The sequence below is a fragment of the Urocampus carinirostris genome, chromosome 14 (genome assembly GCF_059441175.1).
Source record: "Urocampus carinirostris isolate Australia breed hairy pipefish chromosome 14, RoL_Ucar_1.0, whole genome shotgun sequence".
NCBI lineage: Eukaryota > Metazoa > Chordata > Actinopteri > Syngnathiformes > Syngnathidae > Urocampus > Urocampus carinirostris.
This window is the reverse complement of record NC_142362.1, coordinates 27,746,902-27,772,918: the sequence shown is the minus strand read 5'-3', so window position 1 is coordinate 27,772,918 and position 26,017 is coordinate 27,746,902. Positions and strand designations below refer to the sequence as shown.

General features: G+C 37.5%; 1 protein-coding gene across 3 annotated transcripts; it reads right to left on the bottom strand.

Annotated features, from left to right (window-relative positions):
• Positions 1-899: 899 nt before the first annotated feature.
• Positions 900-25,225, bottom strand: ankrd10b (ankyrin repeat domain 10b). 3 transcript variants are annotated; one of them, XM_088352533.1, is made up of 6 exons: positions 24,917-25,225; positions 22,612-22,764; positions 19,115-19,206; positions 8,401-8,666; positions 6,117-6,218; positions 900-1,488 (listed from the first exon to the last, which is right to left on the bottom strand). In XM_088352533.1, the coding sequence occupies exons 1-6, from the start codon at positions 25,112-25,114 to the stop codon at positions 1,313-1,315; spliced, it is 987 nt and encodes a 328-aa protein (XP_088208659.1). In that variant the 5' UTR covers positions 25,115-25,225; the 3' UTR covers positions 900-1,312. The 3 variants fall into 3 exon arrangements, with proteins under 3 accessions (XP_088208659.1, XP_088208660.1, XP_088208658.1); XM_088352534.1 differs by lacking the exon at positions 900-1,488 and having other exon boundaries at positions 3,968-6,218; positions 8,401-8,714; XM_088352532.1 differs by lacking the exon at positions 900-1,488 and having other exon boundaries at positions 3,968-6,218.
• Positions 25,226-26,017: the final 792 nt, after the last annotated feature.

The following is a 26,017-nucleotide window of genomic DNA, read 5'->3' as shown; positions in this document are numbered from 1 at the left end:
GCTTTTTAACATAAAAAAGTCACAAAAAGGGGATATTTATTTTTCGCGCGGAGCTAGTTTGTAATGTAAACCATGAATAAAAATGGAAGAGAAAACAAGACCCAAAAAAAGGAGGTACGGTTTTTTTCACATGATAGCGATGAAATATTAAAGGTACCGGTATTCCCAAATTTTTAAACATGCAAAATGAATGGAGAAAGTACATATTTCTTTGCATAAAATCTGTTTATGTCATCTCTATATTTCAATTATGTTCTGAAATAATGCATTTAGGTGGCAGTAGCTCAAGGCGTGAAGCTCGCCTTGCGATCGAGAGGTCGCAGGTTAAATTCCCAGCTCCTCTGTGTTATATGTCCTGGGGCAAGACACCAAATTCCTAATGCCCCCGATAAACAGGCATGGCTGACGCTGCTATCAGTATGGGTAAGTGTGAAGCACATTGTAAAGCGCTTTGGAAGGTCTTCATTGCCTTTAAAAGCGCTATATAAATGCAGACCAGTTACATTTTGAAGACAGCATTACAGTACTTGTTTTTGTCATCCTGAGCTGTGACCTCATCGGAGGAATACCGGAACCCTGGCAAGCCAGTCGCCAAATTGTTTTATTTGTTAAATAGTCAAAGAGGTTACAAGTGTTGAAGAAAAGTTTTAGTAGTTTTTATGGAGAATGCCTGGAGGAATCAGCCAAAAAGAGGCTAACTAGCAAAGATAACACATGGAGAGCTAACGGGGCTAACCGGGAACCAACAACGAAAAATGGCTTTGGCAACAAACGTAAAAGAATTAAAAAAAAAAAAAAAAAAAAAAAAAAGGAACACGGGATAGCCCGAACTAACAGCAGTCTAACAATTTTAAAATAAAACACACGGTGAGCAGCCAGGCTAACCGGGACCAAACAAAATGTGGCAATGGCGATAAACGCAAAGCCGGTCGGGAATAAACCAAGTGAAAACCAGCGCTAAAGCAGTCTGTTTGGGAGTTGGCTTCACATGTTGTGTTAACTGTGTCTGCCATTTTAAAAGTGTTGTCTTCCTTTGATGATGTCACAGCTCAACAGGAAACAAGCCAGAATAGTCAACTTTGAGACTAAATTTCTCTAGTGGAATATTTTGCAGCATATTTTCACAATTGTGGGGATGAACACGACACGTTCTGTGCCTAACTGAAAAAGAAAACTTGTTTGGAAATACCTTTAAAAGAAAAAACAGCAGTCTTGGCGCTCCTTTCACAACAGAGAATACTCATTACTTCGTGGACCACCAATCAATGGCTTATAAGGCAAATGAGGAATCGTTGGGCCCTTTGAAGAAACTTCAGGCTCCATGGTAGAGGAGCATGGTGCTGTAGAAGGTGTAGTCGTACAACTGCTCGGCTTTAACGCAATTCTGGTGCTCCTCTTGGCTGATCTGGGGCGAACCCCTGCAGACTGCAGTCGGATCGCTCTCCAAGGGGAGCTGCAGTCGACAGTGACCGGGTGAAGAAATGCCCACTGAGACGGGGAGGGAGAAGACAAACGGTCAAAAACAGGCACAAATAAACCCCTGGTGAACTGATTACGCAGATGACCCGCTTAATGGGAGGAATGCATTCCTGGAACGTAACTTCTTTTCTCTGTAACGAATATTCTATTCCGTTATACAATTTTGTAAGTCCTCTCTCATTCAAACATGGTGCTGTCCTCCGCTAATTTAAATCACCCGCGAGCAAAACGTGGTTGGTATTGATGTTCAAGTTTGGCACGGTTTATGTCTGTCCACCTAAGAAAATGTGGAAAGATTTTAGATATCGCTATCTTTCACAGGCAGTCAGGTAGGTTACCCTAGATGTGAAAAACGCCCCCCAAAACGCTAACCCCTCACCTTTTCGTTTGCTGACTCAGCATTTTTTCCCAGCAAGACATCCTACTTTCTTAGGCCAGAAAGAATTTTAATATCAACACCATCTTGTGGTGTGAAACATGCCCAAAAAGCGGACTCAGTTTTTTTTATTTTGCGGAAACGGCATCTTTCCGAAAAATATACTCTACCCTTCCAGGCCAGAAAAAGTTTAGCCAGGATCACTATCTCTCACAAGTAATCAGGTAGGTCGCTTTAGAGGTGAAAATTTGTTTGTTTGTTTAACTAATAATAAATGGTGCACAGCGCTTGGGGAGGGGGCGCGGCTTATACAGGAACAACAAAATCAATGGGAAAAATGTGAGTGCTGAAATTTTGTCTTTATTTGGAAATGTATTTTTCACTATACACCATGCCGAAAGAAAGAAAAAACTTGGACATTACCCGTGAATTAATAAGGAAATATCAAAGATGTTTGAGGACAAAATGGATATGGAGTGTCTTAGGTGAGTTAGTATGCAAGCGCTCAAGATAGCAAAAGTGAAGAAATATTAATGTTTCGTCGCTTCCGCAGGTTAGTGTACGGATTTTTTTTCTATTTATTTTAATACGTGACTATTCTAAAGCAGTTTAGGGGGTCAGCTTCAATGTGTGTATGGTAATTTGCAACTAGATACAGTGGTAACCCTACTTACAAATGTCTCTACATACAAAATTTTCACATTACAAAGAATAGAAAAATATTGCCTCTAGTTACAAAGGCGTTTCAGAATACAAGGTCAAAAATACAGTACAGCCACACCCAAAGTTCTACCCGGTAATTTGATGCATATGTGTGAATCCAGGCCTGCTCTTCGTGTCCCCGCCCCACTCTGTAAACACCTGGCAAAAGGTGCCTATGTGAGAATCCTGGCATGCTCTTGGTGTCCGATTCCCGCTCTGTAAGCACCTGGCAACCTGATGCGTATGCATGAGTCCTGCCATGCTCTTCGTGTCCCTTTTCCCAGCATCCTTTTTGTGTCCCCTTCCCGCTATGTGAACAGTCTACTGAGTGGTACCGCTAAAATGAGCTATCATTCACAATGGACCCCATGAAAAACATACAGAAAAGCGGACAAGGAGAAAAGAAGAGAAAGAGACTTTTTCTGGCCATTGAAAGAATTCAGGAGATAATGGAAAAGTATGAAAACACACAAGCGTGCAGGAGTTCAGAGACGAGAAGGAGGAGGATGCAGGCATTATTCCACCAGCCCATGTTAAAGACATTATGGCAAAATTCCATGAAGTCTCGTAATTTGTGGAAAGGAATCACCCAGAAAGCTATTGATCATTTAATTTCTGCTTCACGCATTTTTGACGGCGAGTCAAAAGCCAACAAAGGCAGACATCATTGGATAAGTTTCTCAAGAAACGCCAGGCAAAAAACACTTCTGAGGACCGATAAACAAAGATGCCAGTTAAAAGGTAAATTCATATTTTCATTAATTTCTTTATTATTCAAGACAATTGTGCCGTAAAATAATTCCAACGTGTATTTGTTTTATGTTCTGGTACTTTATTCTGATTTATTAAATCATATATACTTTTGCGCGGCTTAGAACAGATTAGTGTATTTACATTTAAAAGACGTCTCTACTTACAAATGTTTCAGGTTACAAAGCTACTCCCAGAACCAATTCAATTCGTAAGTTGAGGTACCACTGTAGTTACTTTCAGAGTAATGTGCTACTTTTGAGTGTCGGTCATCTAGCGGGTTAACGCAATTACATTTTAAATGAAGTAACTGTAAATTATTACATCTTTCCAGTAAAGGGCCCAACACTGCTTAGTCAGTGAAGTCCTCTGCAATCTTTGACACGAGCGTGTCATCGTGCGCGTGGAAGTGTGATCGATAAATTGTGAAAGACGTTGACATAATCTCGCGGGTGACAAGGCCACGTTTGCCTGTAAATAGGTCACAACCTGATTTGCCAATGCTGAATGACCTGCTGGACTCATTTCTTTAGTGGCGATGTGACATAGGGTCCACATTTCTTTTAAACTGTAAACTAGTACTTGTGTGTTCCGAATTCTAAAACACATTTACCCGATGCTCAATACAGTCATGCAATGAAGAAAGGGAAAAACTGGTGATAAAGTTCAATTTTTAATGATTTAACGTCATGAATTACAAAGCTACGCCTTCTCCACACTGACACACTCACAGACGACTTTCATTAACACACACAAAAAAAATCCTATATGCATTTAAATGCAATAAGGACATTTGTTTCACAATCAGCTCAAATTCTTAGGCCAACTTAACAAATCAATACAACCTTTTTGGGGCAGTGGGCTAGTAGGACATAAACGAAATGACCTTTTAAAGTTTTTTTAAACTGACAGTATAGAACGTATACTATGCAATACCGCTTAACAAAGTAAACATTCATTGAACATATTAGTAAAGTGAGAGTACACTGGTACCTTCCAGGTTGAATGCTATTTACTGTTACACATCTAGGAATTTGACTAACCCTTTCAGAATCACTTTCATGATGTGGGAGCCATGCAAGCACTTTTAGACCTCGTTTTAGTCCGAATCGAAAGATGAACGTAGCACCCAAACTATCCAACATGATGACTGGTTGTCATATGGATTGGAAATGCGAGTGTAGCTTTTGGTAAGCCACTTTGACCAGTCTCTACTTGTTTTTTTAAATCCCTACTCTCGAGTATTTCAATGGTTGACTGCCATCTTGTTCTAAACATTTAAAAATTAGTAGCATGAACAATTCGCTTCACGTTGCCGGTGCAGTTGTTGAAAACAATGATAAGATCAGTTGATTTAAAGTCATTTGTTCAAATCTGTCTCGATGGTGAACGGAAGTTCAACCAGCATAGCAGATAAGTAGAAAAGTCGACCTTCGAGGTACCACTGTACTTAATTTGTTACATCAATCAATTGAAGAAAAAATACACTGTCTGGATGATTTCTTTATCTATGAGCTACATTCATATTTGGCATTGGGCAGTTTGAAATTATATTTTTTAGTTACAACATAGGGCAGTTCAATACTCCCGTTTACTTAGGTTTTCAATACAGACAAATCTTATTGGAATGTTCTACAGCAGGGGTGTCAAACTCATTTTCACCAATGGGCACATCAAGCATTACAGCTGTCCTCAAAAGGGCCTGATGTAACTTGTTACAAAATGTAATTGTAGTTACGGTTTAATGCACAATAAGTCCTTGCACATATTACGATTGCATTGAAAAAAATGTCACTACACATTCATAATAGATTATAAACTAAATTTATAGAAATAACAAAATGTTGGTCATTTTATAAAACATTTGCCTCGTAATTAAACTCATTGGCAGTGTAAGGATGCTGGGCCGTGACATGGCGGGTAACAATGTCAACAGGCATTGTGGGAACTGTAGCTTTTGGTTAAAGCACTCTCAAATTACTTGTTTTTAGACGGATTTTAAGCTCTTGCGGACGGCATAAAATGCATATGTCCCTTGGGTCAGGAGTTCGACACCTTTTCTCTACAGAAAATCACCAAAATGAGTAAGGATGGGGTCCATCAACTAATGAACTTTACAAACCAAATTTGAATGGGTTGGTTATTAAACACAAAATTGTCCTTAAAAGTTGTGAAAGAAAATTCTCAATGCGGTTAGCTTTAGCGATAACCTAACAATAGCACAAAAGATAAAAATATGACGGAAAAAATAACCATGTTTTTAAGCAACTGTCAATCAAATTGCGATTGAATTTATTACTTTTTTTGCCATTCAACCAAATCAGTATGTTCGCCAAAATGTGTTAAATCGGGCAAACTTGACTTAATAAATCCGTTTGATCAGAATCATTTTTTTTTTACCAAAAAAATGTGTAAAAATCAGTCAACCTTGACTTTACCCTTTTGATTACAATAAAGTACATAAGAAGGTAGAAAAAAAGTATGCATACTGCTACACACTTTGATTTAGTTGGTGGCAGACAATTAACGCAAACCATAGCAAAATATATACAACACAATATGCTAATATTAGACTTTGCCTCCAGACACAAAAACAGACACACATCCACCCGCAGCATCTTTTACAAATACGCATACGAGTTGGTGCAGCGACAAGGAGTCTGCATGGATGCCACATTGAAGACCTCTAGCTCTTTAGCCGTGGGGCTGGGAATGGCCCGCCCCCCCTGGGGGTCCCACTGATCCAAAGGCCCCGGCCCGTTCGCTGGTGACACCCCATTCGGCCCCAACGCAAAGGGTCCTAGCCCACCTGAGGTCGTAGTAGATGCCAATTCCATGCTTTCCATTGGGGACTCTCCAGCACTACCCAGTGGCTCATTGCCGTTTTGCAGTTCAAACGGCACACCCAGACCTGAAAACAAAAAGTGTATGAATGAATTAAATGCGACATATTGTGCTAAATCAATCTTTTTGGGGCTCTTGGACATTTCAACATAATTTCTCGCTGAAGACGAGATCAAATCAGTGTTTTCCCCCTATGTGAGAATTACAGCACATTCCTCCGTTCCAGGAACCAGGCACTAAAACCAGGGCTGCAAATAATGACTATTTTAATAGTCCACTGATAACGGAACTATTAAAATGATTAATCGAATTATCAGATAATTTTTTTAATTTTTGTTAAATGTGGCATGAAGTTGATTTAATTATGTGGAAAATGACTACAAACAAAACAAACATGGGTACAATGAAAAATCCAACTTTTATGGTCCAAACAGGATTTGTACAAACATTAAATCAAAATGTCATGTCGAAAACCATTAAGACACGGTGTGCGGTCAATAGTGACATAAATCCATAAAAAACCTGTCTCTAAAAATTGGACAAATAGAAGATAAATTAAAATCAAGTAAACATTTTTCATCCCTTAAAAGCAAAAACAGACTCATTAGAAGGTGTAGAGCAGTAAATCGAACAAATATAAGCATTTGGTGTAGTATATCTAGTGGTCAACTGCCAGTCTGAAACAAAATAATTTAGCGATTCACAACAGTTTGCAATCCAATAGTTTTAATAACTGAAGTTTATCATTTTCATCGTCTAAACAACTGACGTTTGTTCTTCGGACCGCATGCATTTAATGTCAAATACGTTTGTCAGGCACAAAACCCTTCTATAGAATTACTCAAGCGATAAAAATCTGGAATATAACCCTGAATAAAACATAATTCATTTAAATGCTTGAGCTTTTTCTTTTTATGATTGAGGGTTTTGACCAAGTGTAATGTCTTTAAATGCACCGCTAATTCAATGCTGAGAAAAGTTGTTGCTTTGCCTAAAAAATGTGTGATTTTTGTGAACCAGGCACCCTACTTCAAGGTGAGAATAGTCTGTACGAAAAGAACACAAGAAAATATGTCATTGCATCAAATATCGAATTGCAAATGCCAATAATTCATCGTGAAAATTCTTAAAAATCAACATCTAGCTACTTTAGGGCATCAAGTTGTGTGATTTAGGTTTAATTCTTTTGAAGCTAGTTAATTCATCAAACCTATCTTAATATAGTTTGCTTTAGTAAGCTTCATGATGGTCCAAATTATCTCATCTCATCTCATCAGCTGCACCGCTTATCCCCAGTAGGGTCGCGGGGATGCTGGAGCCCATCCCAGCAATCATCGGGCAGTGGGCAGGGGACACCCTGGACTGGTTGCCAGCCAATCCAAATTATATGAAAAGTAAATATAATGAATAAAGACCTCACATTTTATACCATGAAATTTGGTTTAACTTTTTGTTGAAAAGGTTGGCTCTCCAACCATCTCCTTGATCTATAAAACAGCACCTGGCAACATTGTGATTAGAAATAGAATTTATAGGAAAATTTCACCCGACTGTGGTGTGAGTGTGACAAATTCAATAAACCCGCCAAGGTCAAAACTGTCTGAACGTGTTTCAACAGTACCCTCTGCTGGTTGACTCGATCACATGCAGGGAATAGTCCGATTGAAATACAGTAAGTTTGTTGCCGGTTTTCAGTTTTTTTAAAGCCATGTATTTTATTTCCCAATTACTCGCGCATGTATACCCATTCAAACAATACTCCGACTTGTGCACATTAATAGTGCATGCACAGTTCCCTGCACAGGATATTTGATGCCGAAAAGCACTGTGGATATTTAGTACAAACAAGAATGATGCCCTGCAACTTCCTCTAAAACGTTTCATGGTATTGGTTTATTTAACCAGTAAATTTACCCTTTGCGTCATTTTTAAGCAAACTTGTTGAGAAAATGGAAACAATTTCAAGCATCAACATGCATTTCGCCCAAAATGTAAACATTTACCAATCTTTGAAAACACAATCAGATAATACCTTTTCACACGGCATCTATGTTCCTAGTGGCCTGGTATTATGCAATTGTGTTCAGCAATATTTTTTGACTGATAAATAATTGCACAAATATGTTAATACATCGGTATTTATTTCCAATTCTATCCTTAAATAAGGCACACCTGATTAAAAGGCAAACATTCAAATTTCGGGTTTTAGGTGCACTTTACAGCCCAAAAAATATGGCAATTTGACTCACCATTAGGTCTTGCTTTCTTGAGTGGGTTGATTTCTTGGTCATCAAATGACCTCTTTCTGTTGGGTATGCCTTTGAAGATGCTGCGACCGGTAACAGTGGAGGGAGTGGGGGTCCCGTTCTGACTGCTGCCATTCAAAAATGGGCTGTTATGGAACTGAGCCATGTTTTGTTGGAAGTTCTGGGCATTGGAGAGAAGTTCGGCACACTCTTGGAAGCCTTGGGCGTGGGCCAGGTCGGCAGCGGTCAGCCCACTGGCATTCCGCACACTGCACAACGGGAAATGTTGAGTGTCAGCGAGGCTTACTGCAAGTTTTCTCCAACATAAAGACGTGACACACATTCTCTCGCTCTCCCTCGCAAACACACACAAACTGACAGATTCATGAAACAAACACCCACTTACAGACACACACAACGATGAAACAATTGCCTTTCTCATCATCATGACAGATGATGTATCCCTTTTGGATTGTTTGCATCATCTTTTGAACAAAAAGGCATGGTGCCCAACATTTACTCAAAATGTCTGCTGCCCAAGAGGAAGGATTAAAACAACACAAGTAATGCATTTTTAATGATTTATGTGTGCCTGAAATGATCCGACTTGATACCAGATGGTCAAGCATCATAAGATCAAGAAAAGATGCAGTTACAAAAGTTTTTGAAATTCAAGACGCGTCATCACTGAAAATGAAAATATTGTATCCAGAAATGTTCGCAAGCATTCAAGTATGTGAAGCATCAGGAGAGATAGTACGTTTACTTGATGGTCTACTGATCAAAGTATGTTGAATCAAAACATACAAAAGATGTCAAAAATGACAATGTGTCCAAGATCGACATGGTCGGATTTGAAGTTGCGCCAAGATAAGCCAAAGAAGATCCTTGGAATGAGGCAAGTATCAAAGACATAACACTCAAGGAGAGTTATTTGTAAAGGTGAAGTAAGGCATCTCCAACAAGTCATTGTAGATGTTCAAGGATAAAGTCTTGTTATTGTCTGAGGGCTGACCAGAAAGAGGCACCGTATGCATCCAGGAGTGAGAACATGTGTGTTGTGTTTGCGTTGAACATTCTTGTTTTAATCACACCTCTTTGCAGCAGACTGTCATAATGTGAGAAAAGATCTACAAAACAGTGCTGGGACTGACTGGCTACGGTCCTTTGTGGAATCGATGTTACTTGCCATTAAAACCGTTACCAATTATTTTCCCCAGACTAACGAAACCCAATGAAATATATTTGTTGCAGGTAAGGGTTCTTCCCCTTAACTGATGACCTAAAAATGTTACAGGCGAGAGATGAACCCCTCCAAATTATAGAACGGCATTTTAATTACAAAACAATACCGCGCTTGTCCTTGTGAATGTCAACACAGAGCATATTGTGTTCTCAGAAAAAACTGAAAGGTCTTTGTCAACTTAATGGAGCTTTTGGAAAAGACCCAAGTTTCTTCTTTCTCTCTAACGAAAGGCACAATTTTGTGTACTCACGAAATAATCTCAACGGAAGCTCTCGTAGCGCTTCGATTCAGTTCGCACTAAAGTGTATTCTAAATTAAACCTCCACCAGTAAGGTTTTACTACAACCAAGTGGCATCGAATTCCACAATGACTTTTAGCCATTTCATCCAACTCACTGTCATAAAACCCTTTTGAAAGTAGTGCACATAATGATCTTAAAACATTGTGAAAAAAATTAACAAAATCATAAAATCACACAGTAACTTATTGTACATCACCGACCCCACCCTCTCCATTTGAATTAACGCTTCCAGCATAGTCACCATATTAGATCTTTTGAATTAAATATTGAGGTCATGTAAATGTAATAGTCTCACACCAAGGAATACAACTCTTATTTTAAAGAATTTATTTTTTCCAGCAATGTATAATGGTACAAATGCCCAAGATAAACCGTACAAAATAAACCCACGTTTGACCATTTAAAAGGAGGGAAAGGGCATACATTACTTCACGCACGGTGACATCAGCACACACCACCACTTATTTTCAACTAAGGCCAACAACCATAAGTCCAGGAGCATGACAGCGCTTGAGCGCTCCCTATAAGGGCTAGAGCCGGTTTATTGATTTTGCAATCGGATTTATAGTACCAAACAAAAAACTAAAGAATAGATTTACTCCTAGATATAGACTTCAGACACAACTGGTTTCAAATTTGGCGATTTTCATCCAGGAATATAGTTATACAGGTATGTTATTTTAAATAGGTTGCCAAGTTTACGTTTAATTTCAAAACATAAATTAGTTCTATAGTATGGCATTTTATTACTAATCAGGCAGGAATGCATTTTTTTTGGCTAATTATTTATTTAAGTTTAAGTAAATGTATTTAAGTGTTAACTCTACTTCAGTACTTCATAGTATCTGTCAACTTTATAAAATATTTGATTTTGTATTTTTCACATTTATTTTCAAGCATGTAGCAACAAACATCAAATTATAAAATCAACGAATCACCCGAAAGAAAAATGACCGACTGGTTGAAGTCAAAGGTCCGTCCCAAAAATAACTTCAGACGCTTTCTTCTATTAGTCATTTCAACTCTTTTTCATGTCTTGCATCATTATAACATTTGTTTCCCAAGTTCATTTAAAAATGATTATATGGTAGAATTTTCTATTTTTAAAACATGTAAGATTAAATCCAACCCTAATAAATTGATTGGAATAGACCAATTGTAAATTACTGTCGTTTATTGCAAGCACTACAAAAAAATGTACGTTCTTGGGACATCACTACACATCCCTCAATACCAACAGTATGTTTTTTTAATTAAAATTAGATGGTGCTGTACAGAATGGAAAACTTTGTTACTTTCTGCCCCAATCTCCTGGGTTAAAGTCATGATCAGCATCAGTCAGCTCATTACTGATGCGTGTGCAAGCACATGCATTTCTTAGACCGGCCCAAATAACCCCTTTTTTCATCTTTTTGGGAGTTCAGGTTGACCTTCAGGCTTTTTCTTAATTTCACCATTTTCATAACGCACAAAAAACTGCAATGATGAGCTTAAACACACTTTCCAAACCCTCCACTCTCCCCACTCAAACCTTAAAGCAGATAAGCAGGGTGGAAAAAAATTACAAAGCCTATTTGAACTCAGTTGGGCTTTGTTAACACATGCGTAATCGAGAAAATATTCTACTTTAACCGTTTTAAGGACATTTCAAACAACAAGTATTCCTTAAGTGAGACATGACATCTTCTACATGAACCAATCCATTTGTAAGTTTGAGTTGAAAAAGGAAGCGTTAACCCCTTGTAAATGCCTGGTATGCTTTGCTTTTCAGTCCTATGTACATACTCAATATTTTCGCAAACTACCAGGGTCTAATCTCCCAGAGGCAGCCTATAGTCATGCTAGTGCTTTGACATGGGACTCACGTGATTAAACCTCTCCATATAAGGGGCTCCTAATGGTTAGTTGACAAAAATAAACATTGAATAAAAATAAATAAGCTACAAATAAAGACGAGAGCTAGATATAAGAACAATCATGGGTAATAAGCAAAGCATGCAGGTCTAAAAATTTCAGTTGTGATTCAATGACATCAAAACCTAGCATTAAAACCAATCACCGCAAGAAATACCTCAACAGTTTGCCAGTGTGTAGATAGGAAGCGATAGTGAGAACACTCAATGCCACAACAGTGCGGCTATCCCAGGGAACGGGGCAGACTCAGCAGTGTCTATTCTCCCCCTTTCTAGGATTACTTGAAAAAACCAAGTCATTTCCAACTCAATGGCTGAAAAACAATTGAGATGTACGATTCTGTTTTAGCAGGAGAGCAAACTTTTGTCTTTTTGTCACTTGTTGTCACTTTTATGAAGGAAAAGGTGACAAAGGATCACAGGATAGTGTATCAGGTTAATAGAGTGACAACAAAATTAAGACATTTCTTGGCATGAAGTTAAAATATTTGACACAATGACATAACAATGAATAAATAAATAACCATTGCACGGGATGATTGTTATCATATCACAGTTAATAGGTGAGTGCATGGTGCTTAGCAACACTAATGATAAAAAAACCATAATGGCTGAGCTTTTCTAATATTCGGTGTCTGCACTCTTCCCTCACAGCAATCTGTTTCCAGTAAACTGCCTAACGGGATACTTTCCTACTTCCCAGGGCTCATGACAAATGAAACTAAAAAACCTACGGGTCACTTTAGAGTCGGTCATCAGCAATGTTGGGATAGCCAACTCTATATCTATAGGTTTTGATTCCTCTGCTATACATCTTATACAGTTTACACATTTATTTTGACATTGGAAAAATTACTGACTAAAAAGCAGGCACGAGAATGATTGAAGTAAATAAAATATGTGGTGTTTTTTTCTGATTACAATAGCTTGATTGGGGGTTGGAACAAAATCTGAAGTTAATTTAGATAATTATTAATTACAAGCAGTTCTAAGGCCAGGTAGGATATAAATACCTATATTTAATGTTGAAGATGACCGTGTATTGTTTGTTAATGCCCTTGCAACATCCATTACTACACGGTCTTCTTGGAAGTGTGATAACTTCATGTGTGACGAATTCTCAAGGTTCCTAATTTGAGTATAGTATCCCTTGGCTGGTTTAAGATCAGGTAATTGTGCAATTTTGTAATTGTAATCTGTGCAGTCCTTTGAGACATTTTTGTGATTAAGGGCTATATAGATAAATGTGACTTGACTTGACTGTATTGCGGTTTACTTATAGAAATGTTGCTTCTTTCACTTTCGTTGAGAAATGTGTTCTGAATTCTGATTGGCTTAACAGAGGATGGTGCTTTTTAATCACCCACAAAGTATTACTTATCGACTTGCTAAACTTGCCCTGGAGCCACATGTGGGGTCATTGGGGCTCTTCTAGTGCTTTTTCAAAAATGTTTGATGATGGAAAAAATGTATAGTTCATGTAAAACAGAACCAAAATGTATCTCGAGTGTTCCATTATGTCCACATGATGGCGGGAAAGTATCATGTAAAGTGGATCATGTCCTTAATCCATACAGTTGTGCAATAAAATGGAAAGATTATTTTTAAAACCATAATTTGACAGTACAGAAATTATTAGTAAAAGAAGAAAAGAAACCTATACCATCAGGTGGAGTACTTTTATTAGCTAAGTACTTAAACCTGTATATTGATTTGGTTCTTGAGTAATAATTAAACAATTGAATAGATAAAGGCCTCTACTTTGCAGGTTATGACTATCGCGGAACATTTTCGGAAAGCAACCCCGTGAAAAAGGAGGAATTATTGTTATTATAGTATTTCTTTGCCCTCATGTAGGTTTCAGATAAGGGGGTGCGGTAATGATGGTCTGTGCAGCCCTTTGAGACCTTTTGTAATTAAGGGCTACGTCACTAAATACTTGACTTGTATCAAATAATTAAAACAATTCCCTGCCCTTATTTTAAGCTATCAAATGGAAAAATTTCAATATGGTGTTCTGTTCACGAGAAAATGATTTTGTTTCCAAAACATTGATATTTGGCATGTTTTCTTGAGGATGACAAGCGCGGTCATATTCTTCTGACTTTGTGTGGTGCTAATGCAGGAGAATTGTGTTTCAATACTTGCACAGTGTAGCCAAAGTGTTTAGTTTTCCCTCCTAACATATTCATTCTGAGAACTCAAGAGTATAAATTCTTGTTAGGCATTACGTTGTTTTATCTAAAGAAGATAAACTGATCTGCATTTTGTGTGATCAAATGTGATCTTATATCTTGGAACATGTTCATACTAGTTTGTTATCTAATCTCAAGCAGGTTTTAATGCATTGTTAAGAGTTTTCAGGTACATATCTAAAAGTTCACAACTATTTTTTTTGTCATGAGCCTCAATCCCACCTAACTCACTTGGCTGAGATACCCACCTAAATGTGCCCCGAGGATTTCCCCACTAATTAAAATACACAAAATTATTCTAAGGAATATTGACGCAATCTGTCATCTATAAGGGGGGAAAAGTGACAGTTTATCACAAATACATTTACCAGGTAATGACCAAATGCACATCACAATAAACGGAGAATTGATTACTGGTAATTTGGGCAAATCCAAACCAAACAGGGGTTTTCATGTTTCAATACAGAACCAAAACTTACTTGAATTGATCAAAAACAACAATTATATGAGATTTTTATTTTATCTTTAACTTTGGCTTATTTTATCAAAACATCTTTAAGGGTATATTTTCACAAATATATATATATATATATTAGTTTTTAATTTTCTTTACAAAAACTACCAAATACACTTCAAGTCATCATTGAAAGTGACATTTGAGTATACATAATACAATGTAAGCAAATTTAAATCAATACAAATAAGAAAAATGTAAAGCTCTGAAAACACCCTGAAAGCTCTGGATTTTATACTAAAACAATATCAAAGGGTTAAGGACAAATAGTCATACAGCACAATGCAAAGTATGAAACTGCACGTCAAACATATGTAAGGTATAAGTCTTAATTGTAACTGGAAAAAAGATTTTGGTTTGGAAACAGAAGAGATTTTGTAAATAAGGACACAAGAAAAACAAATACAAGGAGGAAAAAAAAACAATGCAAATAGTGAAAATGTACTGTATGCTTCATATAGGAACCAATTTAAACAATTACATTAAGAAATGTGTTTTTATGGTGGTGTTTTATTCAATTTTGACATTTCTGTACTTAACTGTATATTAATCTGTTATTTTTTTATTCATCACATTGAAACTTATTTATCTCAATCAGTGGTTCTCAACTGGTCTGACTTCAGGACCGCACATCCTATCCTAATGAAGAGGCGCAACCCAAAGCAACCAATTCCACATTTCAAATTTATTGAATCACCGGTGCTGTGGAATGCTCTTCCCCCTGAGATCCGATCTGCAACCTCAGTGGAAATGTTTAAATCTAAACTTAAAACTCACTTCTACTCCATAGCATATGAATAACCTACTCTTGTCGTCGGCTGAAAAATAGTCTGTGTAATATAGTGTAATAATCTGTGAAGCCCTTTGAGACTCTTCGTGATTTAGGGCTATACAAATAAAGATGACTTGACTTGACTTGACTTAAGTATTTAGTCAAAATCACATCGTAGAATATTGACACATTTTATTTAAAAAACAAAATGAGCAGCAGAACCAAAAATATTACCTACAGTATAATGCTCAAATAGCTGTATCTTTACTGAAATCCAAAACGCTTCACTTCAGGAGCTTAAGCCATTTTTAACAGACTGAATATGCACAAACATTAAATGAAAAAGTGCAACTACTGATACACGTGCACAAAACCTGCTGAGGTCTTTCTACTCGGTCTTCAAGACAAGAACATCTAAATCTCATATACAGAGATCTCTACTTTGACCTTAGGTTATCGCTGGTTCACTGCTTCAAAGATTTCCATTGTGCATTGTGTTCTGCATTTTGGATAGCTAAACAAAAAAAGAGGCTTTCTATTGCCGTTAAAGTTGGACCTCTCCACCCGCTAAACCTGCTCAGGAGCCACATATGGGTCTTTGGCGCTCTCTAATGGCTCCCAGGCACTTTTTTAATAAAGTTTTGATACCTGTAGGACAGACCCGGGAGGTAAATGCAATTTTCCATAATGACCACATGATGGCCGTGGTGAAGTGGATAGGGTCGTTAATTAATAAAGTTGTGCAATCAATCAGCAAACTTATTTTTAAAATTATAATTTGAAAATACAGAAGGTATTTTGAAAAAAACTTAATAAAATACAGAACCTTTATGTGTTAAATACTCAAGCCTGCAAAAGGAGTTTTTTCTTAAGTAATTAATAAATAAATACATAAATAATTAAAAGTTTCTTCTTTGCGGCTTTCTTACGTTTCACTGGCGGTTCAGTCCCCAAGTACTAAATTTTTTTGCTGTATCTGTGTTTTAACATGCTCTTAATCTGTGGGTGTCAACTTGCATTTGCAGATCATAATTGCCAAATGACCCACTGTTTATTGTTTCTTTAGCACTATTTTTTCCAAGGCAAAGGTTCGCCACCCACTGAAAACGGGTCTGCAACAGACTTTAAGGACGTGACCTAGCAGTTGAGAAACACTTCACTAGTAAAACAAATTAGAAACTAAAGAAACTCATTCATCTAGATAATTATATTCTGGATTACCAAACAAACCTATAAATCCCACTTATTAGGCTAAAGGGAAAAAACTGATGTGTGCAATTTATTCTACAATTTATTGCACATGGGAACAAAGTAAATAAAAATGCATAAATTAAGTATAGATTCATTAAAATGTATCCAATGATTATCTGGTATTTATCTTGAATTGTGGTTCAACTGAATTATTTTAGAAACCAACATTGATAAGAGAATAAAAGAATAAAGGGGAGGGAATGACTACTGCACTATTGCATGCCCACCAATAAGTGTCTATGAACCAGTTATTAGCCTGAAATTCACACTCCACAAGAATGAATGACTATATTCATGCCTCACTGACTGTCCAGGATCTGCAGGAGGAAAATTGTTGACAAATTGACAAGAATGATGACACAAAGAGTGCATTGTAACCTCCCAAGAAATTCAACGTGAACTTCTTAAGTCAAGCTTATTTAGTGTCAGATCCCAATGACCCACAGGGCCGAATTGGAGTTAATGGAAGATGAACCAGGAATATGACACTAGAAAGTAAATGATTGAAAAGCAAGACTGTATTTGGCCTAACTACAAATATTCTGTGAGATATAAAGGTTTGTTGTGTTCTTGGACTGCTCAGCGAAATGACCTGACTTGGGAGGTCTTGAACCTGACCATGTTGTGATGAAATCTTTCCAAAGATTATTATGATAATCCAAAGAGAATGCATGTGTCTTAGTAAAAGACTCCAAATAAGTTGATGACAAATACATCCAAGAAACGTAATGAACAAAATTCAGGAACTTTTGTGTAGAGGTATCTAATGAGGCCTTGTTTAAATACGACTGAAGATCGATGGAATGAGTTTAAACAAAGTAGTTTAAAAGATAAAAAAAAATCATGAAGACACTCTATTTATTGGTACCATATTTTGTATTTCCTACATATATTTTTGACCACAATTCAAGTTAGATCTCTTATTTTCACCGTAATTTTTTTTTATGATTTTCCTCGAGAACTACTTAGTTATTTGCATTCAGTGTGGAGGTTTTACTTATACAAAATGGGTGCCTTGTTTTAATACATTTTATGTTATGTTGTATTAATGCAGTTTCATACAAAGCAATGCAACTTTGCTTGTAAAAGAAAGCCTTCATAAGGAAGTGCAATGAGCATTTGGTCAAATAATAAAACCTATGTAAAACTTGAACCAAAATAAACAATAACACTCAAGATAAATATCATGCAACATGGCTAAGTTAAAAACAGTTTATCAACATTTTCATCAAGTTGTCCTTGTGTTGCGCATGACCAAAATGGGGGTACATGAGCTCAAAGCTGTTATGATTATTAAATAAACAACTTTCACAAATAGCTAGCTCATATAGTGGGTCAAAAAACATGACAAAAAAATCCTAATTATAATTTCGGAAGACACACAAGGCGCAAATTGATGAGAACTGTCACAATGACAAACAACAATTCTAAAAATGCACAAAATGAATAACCTTTTCAAAAGCACGCCATAAAACTCAGTGTTTCGTGATCATAATTGTAATAATAATATAATGATGAATGGGATGAATTAACGTGGCAAATTTTGCTCAAATAATAAGCCATCAAATTTTGTAAAACTAGAGGAGTGCTATCGGCTAGCCTTTCTTTTTTGTTCATTTGCCATGAATGGGTTAGTGTGAAGCACATTGTGAAGCGCTTTTGTAGGTCTTCAGCGACTTGAAAAGCGCAGTGCAGTTCATTTACCATTTGTGGCGTTGTTTGTTACTGTAAGTTCAACAACAGTTTTGCTTTAACAAGCAGATATAGTGATATGGTTATATTAAAGTTATACAAATGAATATTTATCTGTTAAGTGCATATAGAATTATTTTAGTTGCGAGTACGAGTTACGTTGTTAATTATTAATAGTTGAAAAAATATCGCAGACCACAATCGCAAAACATTGAATGGAACAAGAATCGAATGTGGGTCCCGGCGGTGAGAGCACCGAAGCCTTATCACTAAACTATCAGTGATATAGACATCAGATGACAAGGCATTAGATTTTCTCATTTCTCACTATCACACTATTTTTGATCACAGACGCAAACTTTTATACAAATTTTTAATCCAAAATTCAGCCTTATACACGAACGCACGTTAGACACAAATAAATAGGCTAGGTAAACACTTCTTTTTTGACTAGAATTTCTTATTGAAAGATTTAAAAATCCTAAAATCTCGCACTCAAATTATATTGCAGTATCAAATTCGGAGTAAAATAACTATACTTGGAATGGGGGAACGCTCATGCTACTGCAGTAGGCCCAACTGTATTGCAGGAAGGTTCACTGCAATAAGTCGGAGCAATGTTAAGGCTTCAAGCCAAAAAGACTACTTTAAAAATATTCTCATGCAATCCTGCAGGGATTTATCCAATCTTATTTACATATCTCCAAAACGCTATTACTGCACTGTCGATTGAGCTTTTGATGGCGAGCCCTTGGAAAGGCTTCATGTCCAAACTTGGAGAGGAATAGAGGAAGAGAAAAGATGAGCTCACAACATTGACCACAGGACTTACTCAGCTTTTGCTCCCTGCACCAAGAGAGCGTTGATGCACTCCAGACTGCCCGCACGTGCAGCCTTGTGGATGGGCGTCTCGCCCACATAGTCCTGGGAAATAAAAAGGCTCACAATTAAACATGTTTTGAGTAGACAGGGATTCTCAAGTAGTGGGGCTTTGTCAGGGCAGGGCGCATTTGACCTCCAGGAACTTTGTTTTTTAACTGACCTTGAATAAGGTGCTAATAAACCTCCAATACATTAGGGGGCGGAGGTGCTCTAATTGGCAGAGTGTGCGCTCGGTCGCTTTGCATTTGAAGTGGTTAGCGCTTTGCATTTGAAATCACATAAAAAAAGGTTGATCAATTCACATCTCGTTAAATTAGCACCCCAGAAAGGGTTAAATCACATTGTTTGCTGAAGTTCTGGTGCATAGGACCAATTTATTGACTGTGACATTTTCCTATTTCACATAAGGATTGTTTTTTTGGGGGGGCTCAATCATTCAACCTACGTCTTTGGCACAGAATATTGCCGATAATTATCTCCTACTTCATTAAACCAGCGACTCGTGTTGGCATCAACAAATTGAACAGGAGTAGAGAATTGCTTAGGCCTTGCTTCCAAATGATGCTTATTGCCTAAATGTGCTCATTCATTCATACCACCTTTAAAAAAATTTAGCACTAATTATTTTCTGTATTTTTATTAGGCAAGTTTTTTTTAATATTGTGCACTTAAGTTGATGTTGGTGATCAGTTCAAATGCATGATTACTTATTGATTTTATATAATTTGATTTTTCAGCCTCATAGTTTGACATGATCATCAAAAAATGTTTATAGTTTAAGGATTTGACTAGAACAAGAGTAAGCTCGAAATTGCCCCTTTCGAAGACCAAAAATCCATCTAAAGAGAACTTTAAGACACATTAAATCTTTCCCAAAATTCTCTAAACTCACATTGTTTAATACCTAGCGAAAACAAACATTTGAGTTTTACCATCAAATTACCACTTGGTATAGCAGAAGTGTCTTTCATACAATTTTGTAAACCAGCAAAGAGAAAAAGTAGTCAAGCCTTAAGTTGGTCAGTTTTTGTTGTTTAATAACTTTGGAGATGAACGTAATGACTGATTTAAATAAAAGCACGACTCCTTTTACATTTCAAATGTGTGAGAAGCAGGATGGAAAGTCAACATAGCAACACATACACTTTTAACCCCAACTTTAAAATTGCCCTTTTGTAGCCACCTATCCATTAAGAATGCAGGAGAGAAAAAGTGAGTGGGTGTGTGAAAGAGAGAGAAACACAAACAGACTGAATGAGTCATGAGCAAATACTAGACGATGCAAACTGCAGGCAGTCTAGTGCCACTGTTGAGCAGACAGGAAATGACATCAAACCACCTCCTAAAGCTGGATTGGTAGCCCACAAACGCAGAGAATCAGCCATTGGAAATAAAAAGTCTGCACGATCGTGTGCCATGATGTCATCACTGCCTTATGTCATTGTGACCTACTAATCTCTTTTCCCCAAGTAGCACTGCAACATATGAAACATAATCCCAAATGTCTACATTCATTTTTGAGTAATACATGAAAAATCCTCTTCCCCGAAAAATTAAATGGAGCAACCTTTTGAGAAAAACATACTAATAAAAGAGGGTTGTATAGAGAGCTAAATGTGGTCAGTAGGCCTTGTCGTATTAAGCGATTGCGTTTTGACGGGTTTAGCGTAAGAACAAGCTGTCACAACACTGCTCAGTTCACTTACTGCTGCGCTGACATTATTTTAATTCAGTGTTGTAGTTCTTAGGAGGACTGAAAGTGCCAGAATAAAACAAATACAATAAATATCTCATCATTGAAACTACCTACGGAAACTTAAAACGTATACAGTGGTACCAATTCATTAGGCCTACAATTAACATTTATTTTAATAGTCAAATAGTCACCGACTATAAAAATGATTAGTTGAATAGTGAGATAATTAGCTTTCCTAGATTTAGCCTGATGTTGATTTAATTAAGTGTAACATGATAATTAAAAAAACGTGCCTGGCGAGATAGTCGACAATGTAATAAATTGTCGACTATTTCGATTATCGATTTTTGTCGACTATTTCAACTTATTGTTGCAGGCCTACTGCCATTAGTAATATAGCACTGCTTTATTGAGGTGAATAAGTAGAAAACAATGCATTTGAAGTAACGTTAATTTATAGGTTATTTCACTACTAAAACCACAAGGAAGTGCTTTTAACTAGGTTCTTACCCATGGTTGTATCTCTTCACATTTACCCTATTAAGTTATTTAGTGCCATAACGTATAAATACGTTTTCAGAAGTTTGTCCCTTAGTGCCAAAATACGTTTTTTGTTTAAAAAAAAAACTTGTAAAAGCTTTGGCGCTGCTAATCAGTAAGTAACATGCTTCTGGGAATGATTTAGTTTGATAAATCACCACTTGATGACAGATCGGGGAGCCCCCACTACCTAGTTTTTTTTCCTAAATCCACCGTATGACAGTGTGTGGGTGGCCCATATGGCGAGTACGCGCAATGAAGCAGTGTGGTGAGAAAAGCAAAGCTAAACTACAGACAGTTAACGCTTTAAAGCTTAATTATTTTCTGAAAAAAAGATGAAAAAGTCCCTTTGTCATCATCGGACCAAGGAAGGATGATCTTTTGTGCACATACAAGATCGCCCTGCAGACCAAAATTATCTCATAATTTCCCCGTAAAAATCAAGCGCTGAAATTTCTTGCAGAATTAATGCAAAAGTTCAGTGTTTTTGCAATAAAATGGTATTTTGCAAGCAAAGTGCCCCTGTGTTTATGGAAAGCATTGTTTAGGTATTGGAGGTAACACAAATGAAAAAAAAAAAAAAAAAAACAGAAGTGAAAGTTCTGCATTTCAAGTCACCGAAGACCACCAAAGCTCTTTACAATGTGCTTCACACTTACCTACTCACATACACACCAATACCCCAATTGTGGTGACAGCCATGCAAGGAGCCTAACTACTTATTGGGGGGTAATCTTCTGGAGATTGTTAACATAAAATATGCATCAGCATGTTTGGCGGGAGCTGGTTTACAGACTTGTATTCCGTGTCTCAGGCAATACGTATAATAACCATTAGTGAAAGTGTTCACATAATCCACATGCTTTTGAATTTGTCATCAAGATTTGAAAGAATAAATCTTATCCTTGTCAAAGAACCGTGTGTTGTCTGTCTGTGTATATCCCTTAACCACTAGTGTCGAAGGGGCACCATTTCCTGTGGTGTGCCTTGGGCAACAGCAAATCCCTTTCCCCTAACCTTTTTGCAACCTATGACTTGGCCAACACTTTGAAAGACCCACAGTGAAAAATTTGTCGAAACTGCAAAAATTGTCTGGCTCGAACACTTCCCGTTTGAGAGAAACGTCTAGCATTGAATGAGCTAAGTTGGGCATTTTTTAATTGACATTATCACTCATACATCAAGTGTGTCATACTCATCTGATCTCCCACCTGTCTATTAATGTCTGCGCCGGCTTGAAGGAGCCATAACAAGCATTGGGGATGGCCTCCAAATGCTGAAATGTGAGTTGGAGTCTGGGCGAACTTGGAGGTCACAATGTTGACGCCGCAGCCCACTTGAACCAGGCGCATCACGCATTCCAGCTAGACAGAAACAATGAGTTCATAGGGTTCATCATTTTTGCGCCACTCATTTAGCTTATTAAATGACACTAAAGACCAGTGTTCAAAAAGATGGGTGGGGCAGATAATTTACTCAGTCTTCAAGTCAGTCACATTTGGCATCCTTTCAATTTCCTTGTAGAAGACCAACAGAACTTTATAGAATGGGTAATATTGATACCGGATATGGATCTGATACCGGCCTGAAAACTGAATCAGATTGATTCCAAGACCTGGATTATAGTGTTTCTACAAGGAGTCACTTCCAGTTCTCTGTGCTCTTACATCCAGCATTTCCTGGATGCACTGTGCAAAACTACCTGTTCAACACAACAGTTTTTGTGAAGGCATTTGCTTTTATTATGTTAGCCATTTATAACCGGACTAAAATTAAAGCCAATAATGCTAACCTAAATCGACTCGAGAAACAGGAATCTGAACAATTTTTAAACAGTGTTGTATCCAATTCGAATGAAAATAAATTAATGATACAAACAACATCATGTCATAATTTGCATAATTTATGCTAATATATCTTTGGATTATAATGTATCTGACAATGCGCCGAGCTGCAATATCAGTATTTAATTGGAGGTTCATAAGTTGCATTGGTACAGCTTCAGTTTTGTAGAGTATTGAATTTATCGCAAGTTGACTGTATTCCTGTGCTCGTGTCAATGTCAATGTGCAAATGGCAAAAGTTAGATAAAAAGGTTCTGGAGTGTAGAAACATTTAAATACTATGTATCCTCATAATTTAACACCACCGTTTGAGGCCACAGTTCCAATGCTTTCTGTTTTTTACATTCTAAAACCTTCGTTTCTGGCACAGTGTGTAAAAGTAGTGTGATAATGAGAAATGTCATCTGTATCATTGGTGGTCTAGTGGTTTAGAGTCAACTCTCTCACTGCCACGACCCAGGTTCGATTCCTGTTGCATACAAAAGTTTGCATTTTGGTAAGCGATGTTATTCGATTGATCATTCAATGCAGTTACAGTAACATACCGTAAAAGCTCGTGTAGTAACGCGCACATAAATAAACACAGTGCATTTTCAATTTTATTCACCACATTTTGCGCAAGTGGCACTTTCAAAATTCTGGCGAAATTGGGGGTTTAGGTGCGTTTTATAGTCCTGGAAAATATGGCAATCTGCTTTCATACCTGTCAACCTATACATTTCCCTGTATTTTAGCTTTTTTATCATTTCAAATTGAGTATGCCGCATAACAATTTTTGTATAGGAAAAAGAAATACACAGTATATATCTATTATTTTTAAACTCATTTTTTGTTAGAACGATCATGTTGTGCCCATTTCACCTTTAATCCGAATGATCTCTGTCACTAGGAGCCAGTGTTGGGAATAACACCGTTAAAAAGTACGTAATGGCACTATTTTTTCAGTAACGGCGTAATCTAACCAATTATTTTTTTCTGCCGGTACAACGCCGTTACTGGCGGTCAGAAGCGGTGCACTACTCTGGCTGGGGGATGCCAACCGCGACATGCCCCCACGCACCTGACAGCGCGGTTTTCCTTTCTCCAACTTTATGTTACGTCTTTTTGGATCATGTCACCATTCAAAGTAGCGACTAATATATGGTTAGATAGAGATTACGAATATAATATTTACTAATCGCTGAAAGAAAAGGCGAATGAGGGCAGAGTAGCGATAATCAGGGATCAGAATGGAGATTTTCATTTTCAGCTGAAATAGCCAGGGTCCAGGAATAAAACAGGGCTTATATCTGCTTCTATCTATTTCTCTCACTCTCTCATTAATTTACTAGTCCGGCCCCTGTGAGAATGTTTTACCAACAATGTGGCCCCCCCGAGTTAAAATGAGTTTGACATCTCTGTTCTACATAGTCTGTCTTGCTGTGAATAAATAGGTGCCGCGCTGTTTTTGTACGGTTTGTTACGGAATAACAAGGGGAACTAGAATCAATAATGAGAGCAATTGGTTGAGGTTGACAGGTATGCGCGTCATTGTCTGTTAACTATGGCGGCTGGTGTTCTCGCCTCATGAGCCAACGAGGCTAACATGAGGAAATGGCTTCGTGAAATACGTCGCATTAGCTCGAAAAACCAACAAAAAAAACAATAAAGCATTTTAATAACCTGAAGATACCTTTCCAAAATGAGCTGCCCAATGTATGGGCGTCCAGCCGTAGAAAGTGTCCTCCACGGTGAGGTCAGCCGGTTTCGCCGTAGTCTGGAGGATAGCGCACAGTGCGCCGACGTCTCCATCTCTACACGCCCGGTGAAGAGGGAAGCGACTATTTAACACCTCCTCGCTTGAAAATCCAGACTCGCAACCCATGGACATTTTTCAAAAAACGTACAACTGTACAAACGACTGACTGGGGGAAAGAAAATAAACGAGGGGAAAGCTCCACGCCGTCGCCGGTTGTCTGCTGTGTCTTTCTGCCTGACAACACAAAGCCAACCGCCGAAGTGAAACTTGAGAGACGACGAGAAAGACGTAAAACGCGAAGTGGCGTTTAAACACTAGGTGGAACGGCGCCGAACTAAATCTGCAAAAAGAGGACTGGATTTCTGGTAAAGGGAGAGTGGATCCATCTAATTATTACATTATTATATTACATATTACAATATACCCTTCACTTTTGATCTAACTGGATTGATACACTTTATTTGCACCGCCGATTTTATTTTCAAAATATTCTGTAATGAAAGCACCCGTATTTTTTACTATAATTGTAAGACGTACCGTAAAAAAACATACCTACATCCATTTCTGCGCCACTAATCCTCATTAGGGTCACGGGGGCTCTGGAGCTCATCCCTGCCATTATGGGGTAATGGGTAGAACTGGTTGCAAGCCATTTGCAGCCTTCAAAAATACCCCCTCGTGAAATACGTTTTCAAATAAGGCTCACTGAACTATAAAGCCGATTAAATTAAAACGGAAGATAGAAACTATTTTACAGAACATACATGCAAAGGTTATTGACGAAACTCCCAGTACCCACAGATATCTACAAAACACTAGACACTTCACCACATTGTATTAGCCTGCTAACTACAGTGCCTACGTGACGGCCACATTGGTCGGGTCAACGTCCCCATTGAGGCAATGTATGTACTTTGAAGTAAATCCTAAATTTCTCATTTTACAAACGATTTCCATGCAGCTAACTTATTTGTCAACGTCAAGGCGTGCAGTTATTATGTAAAATTCAATAATTAAAAAAAAAAAAAAATAAAA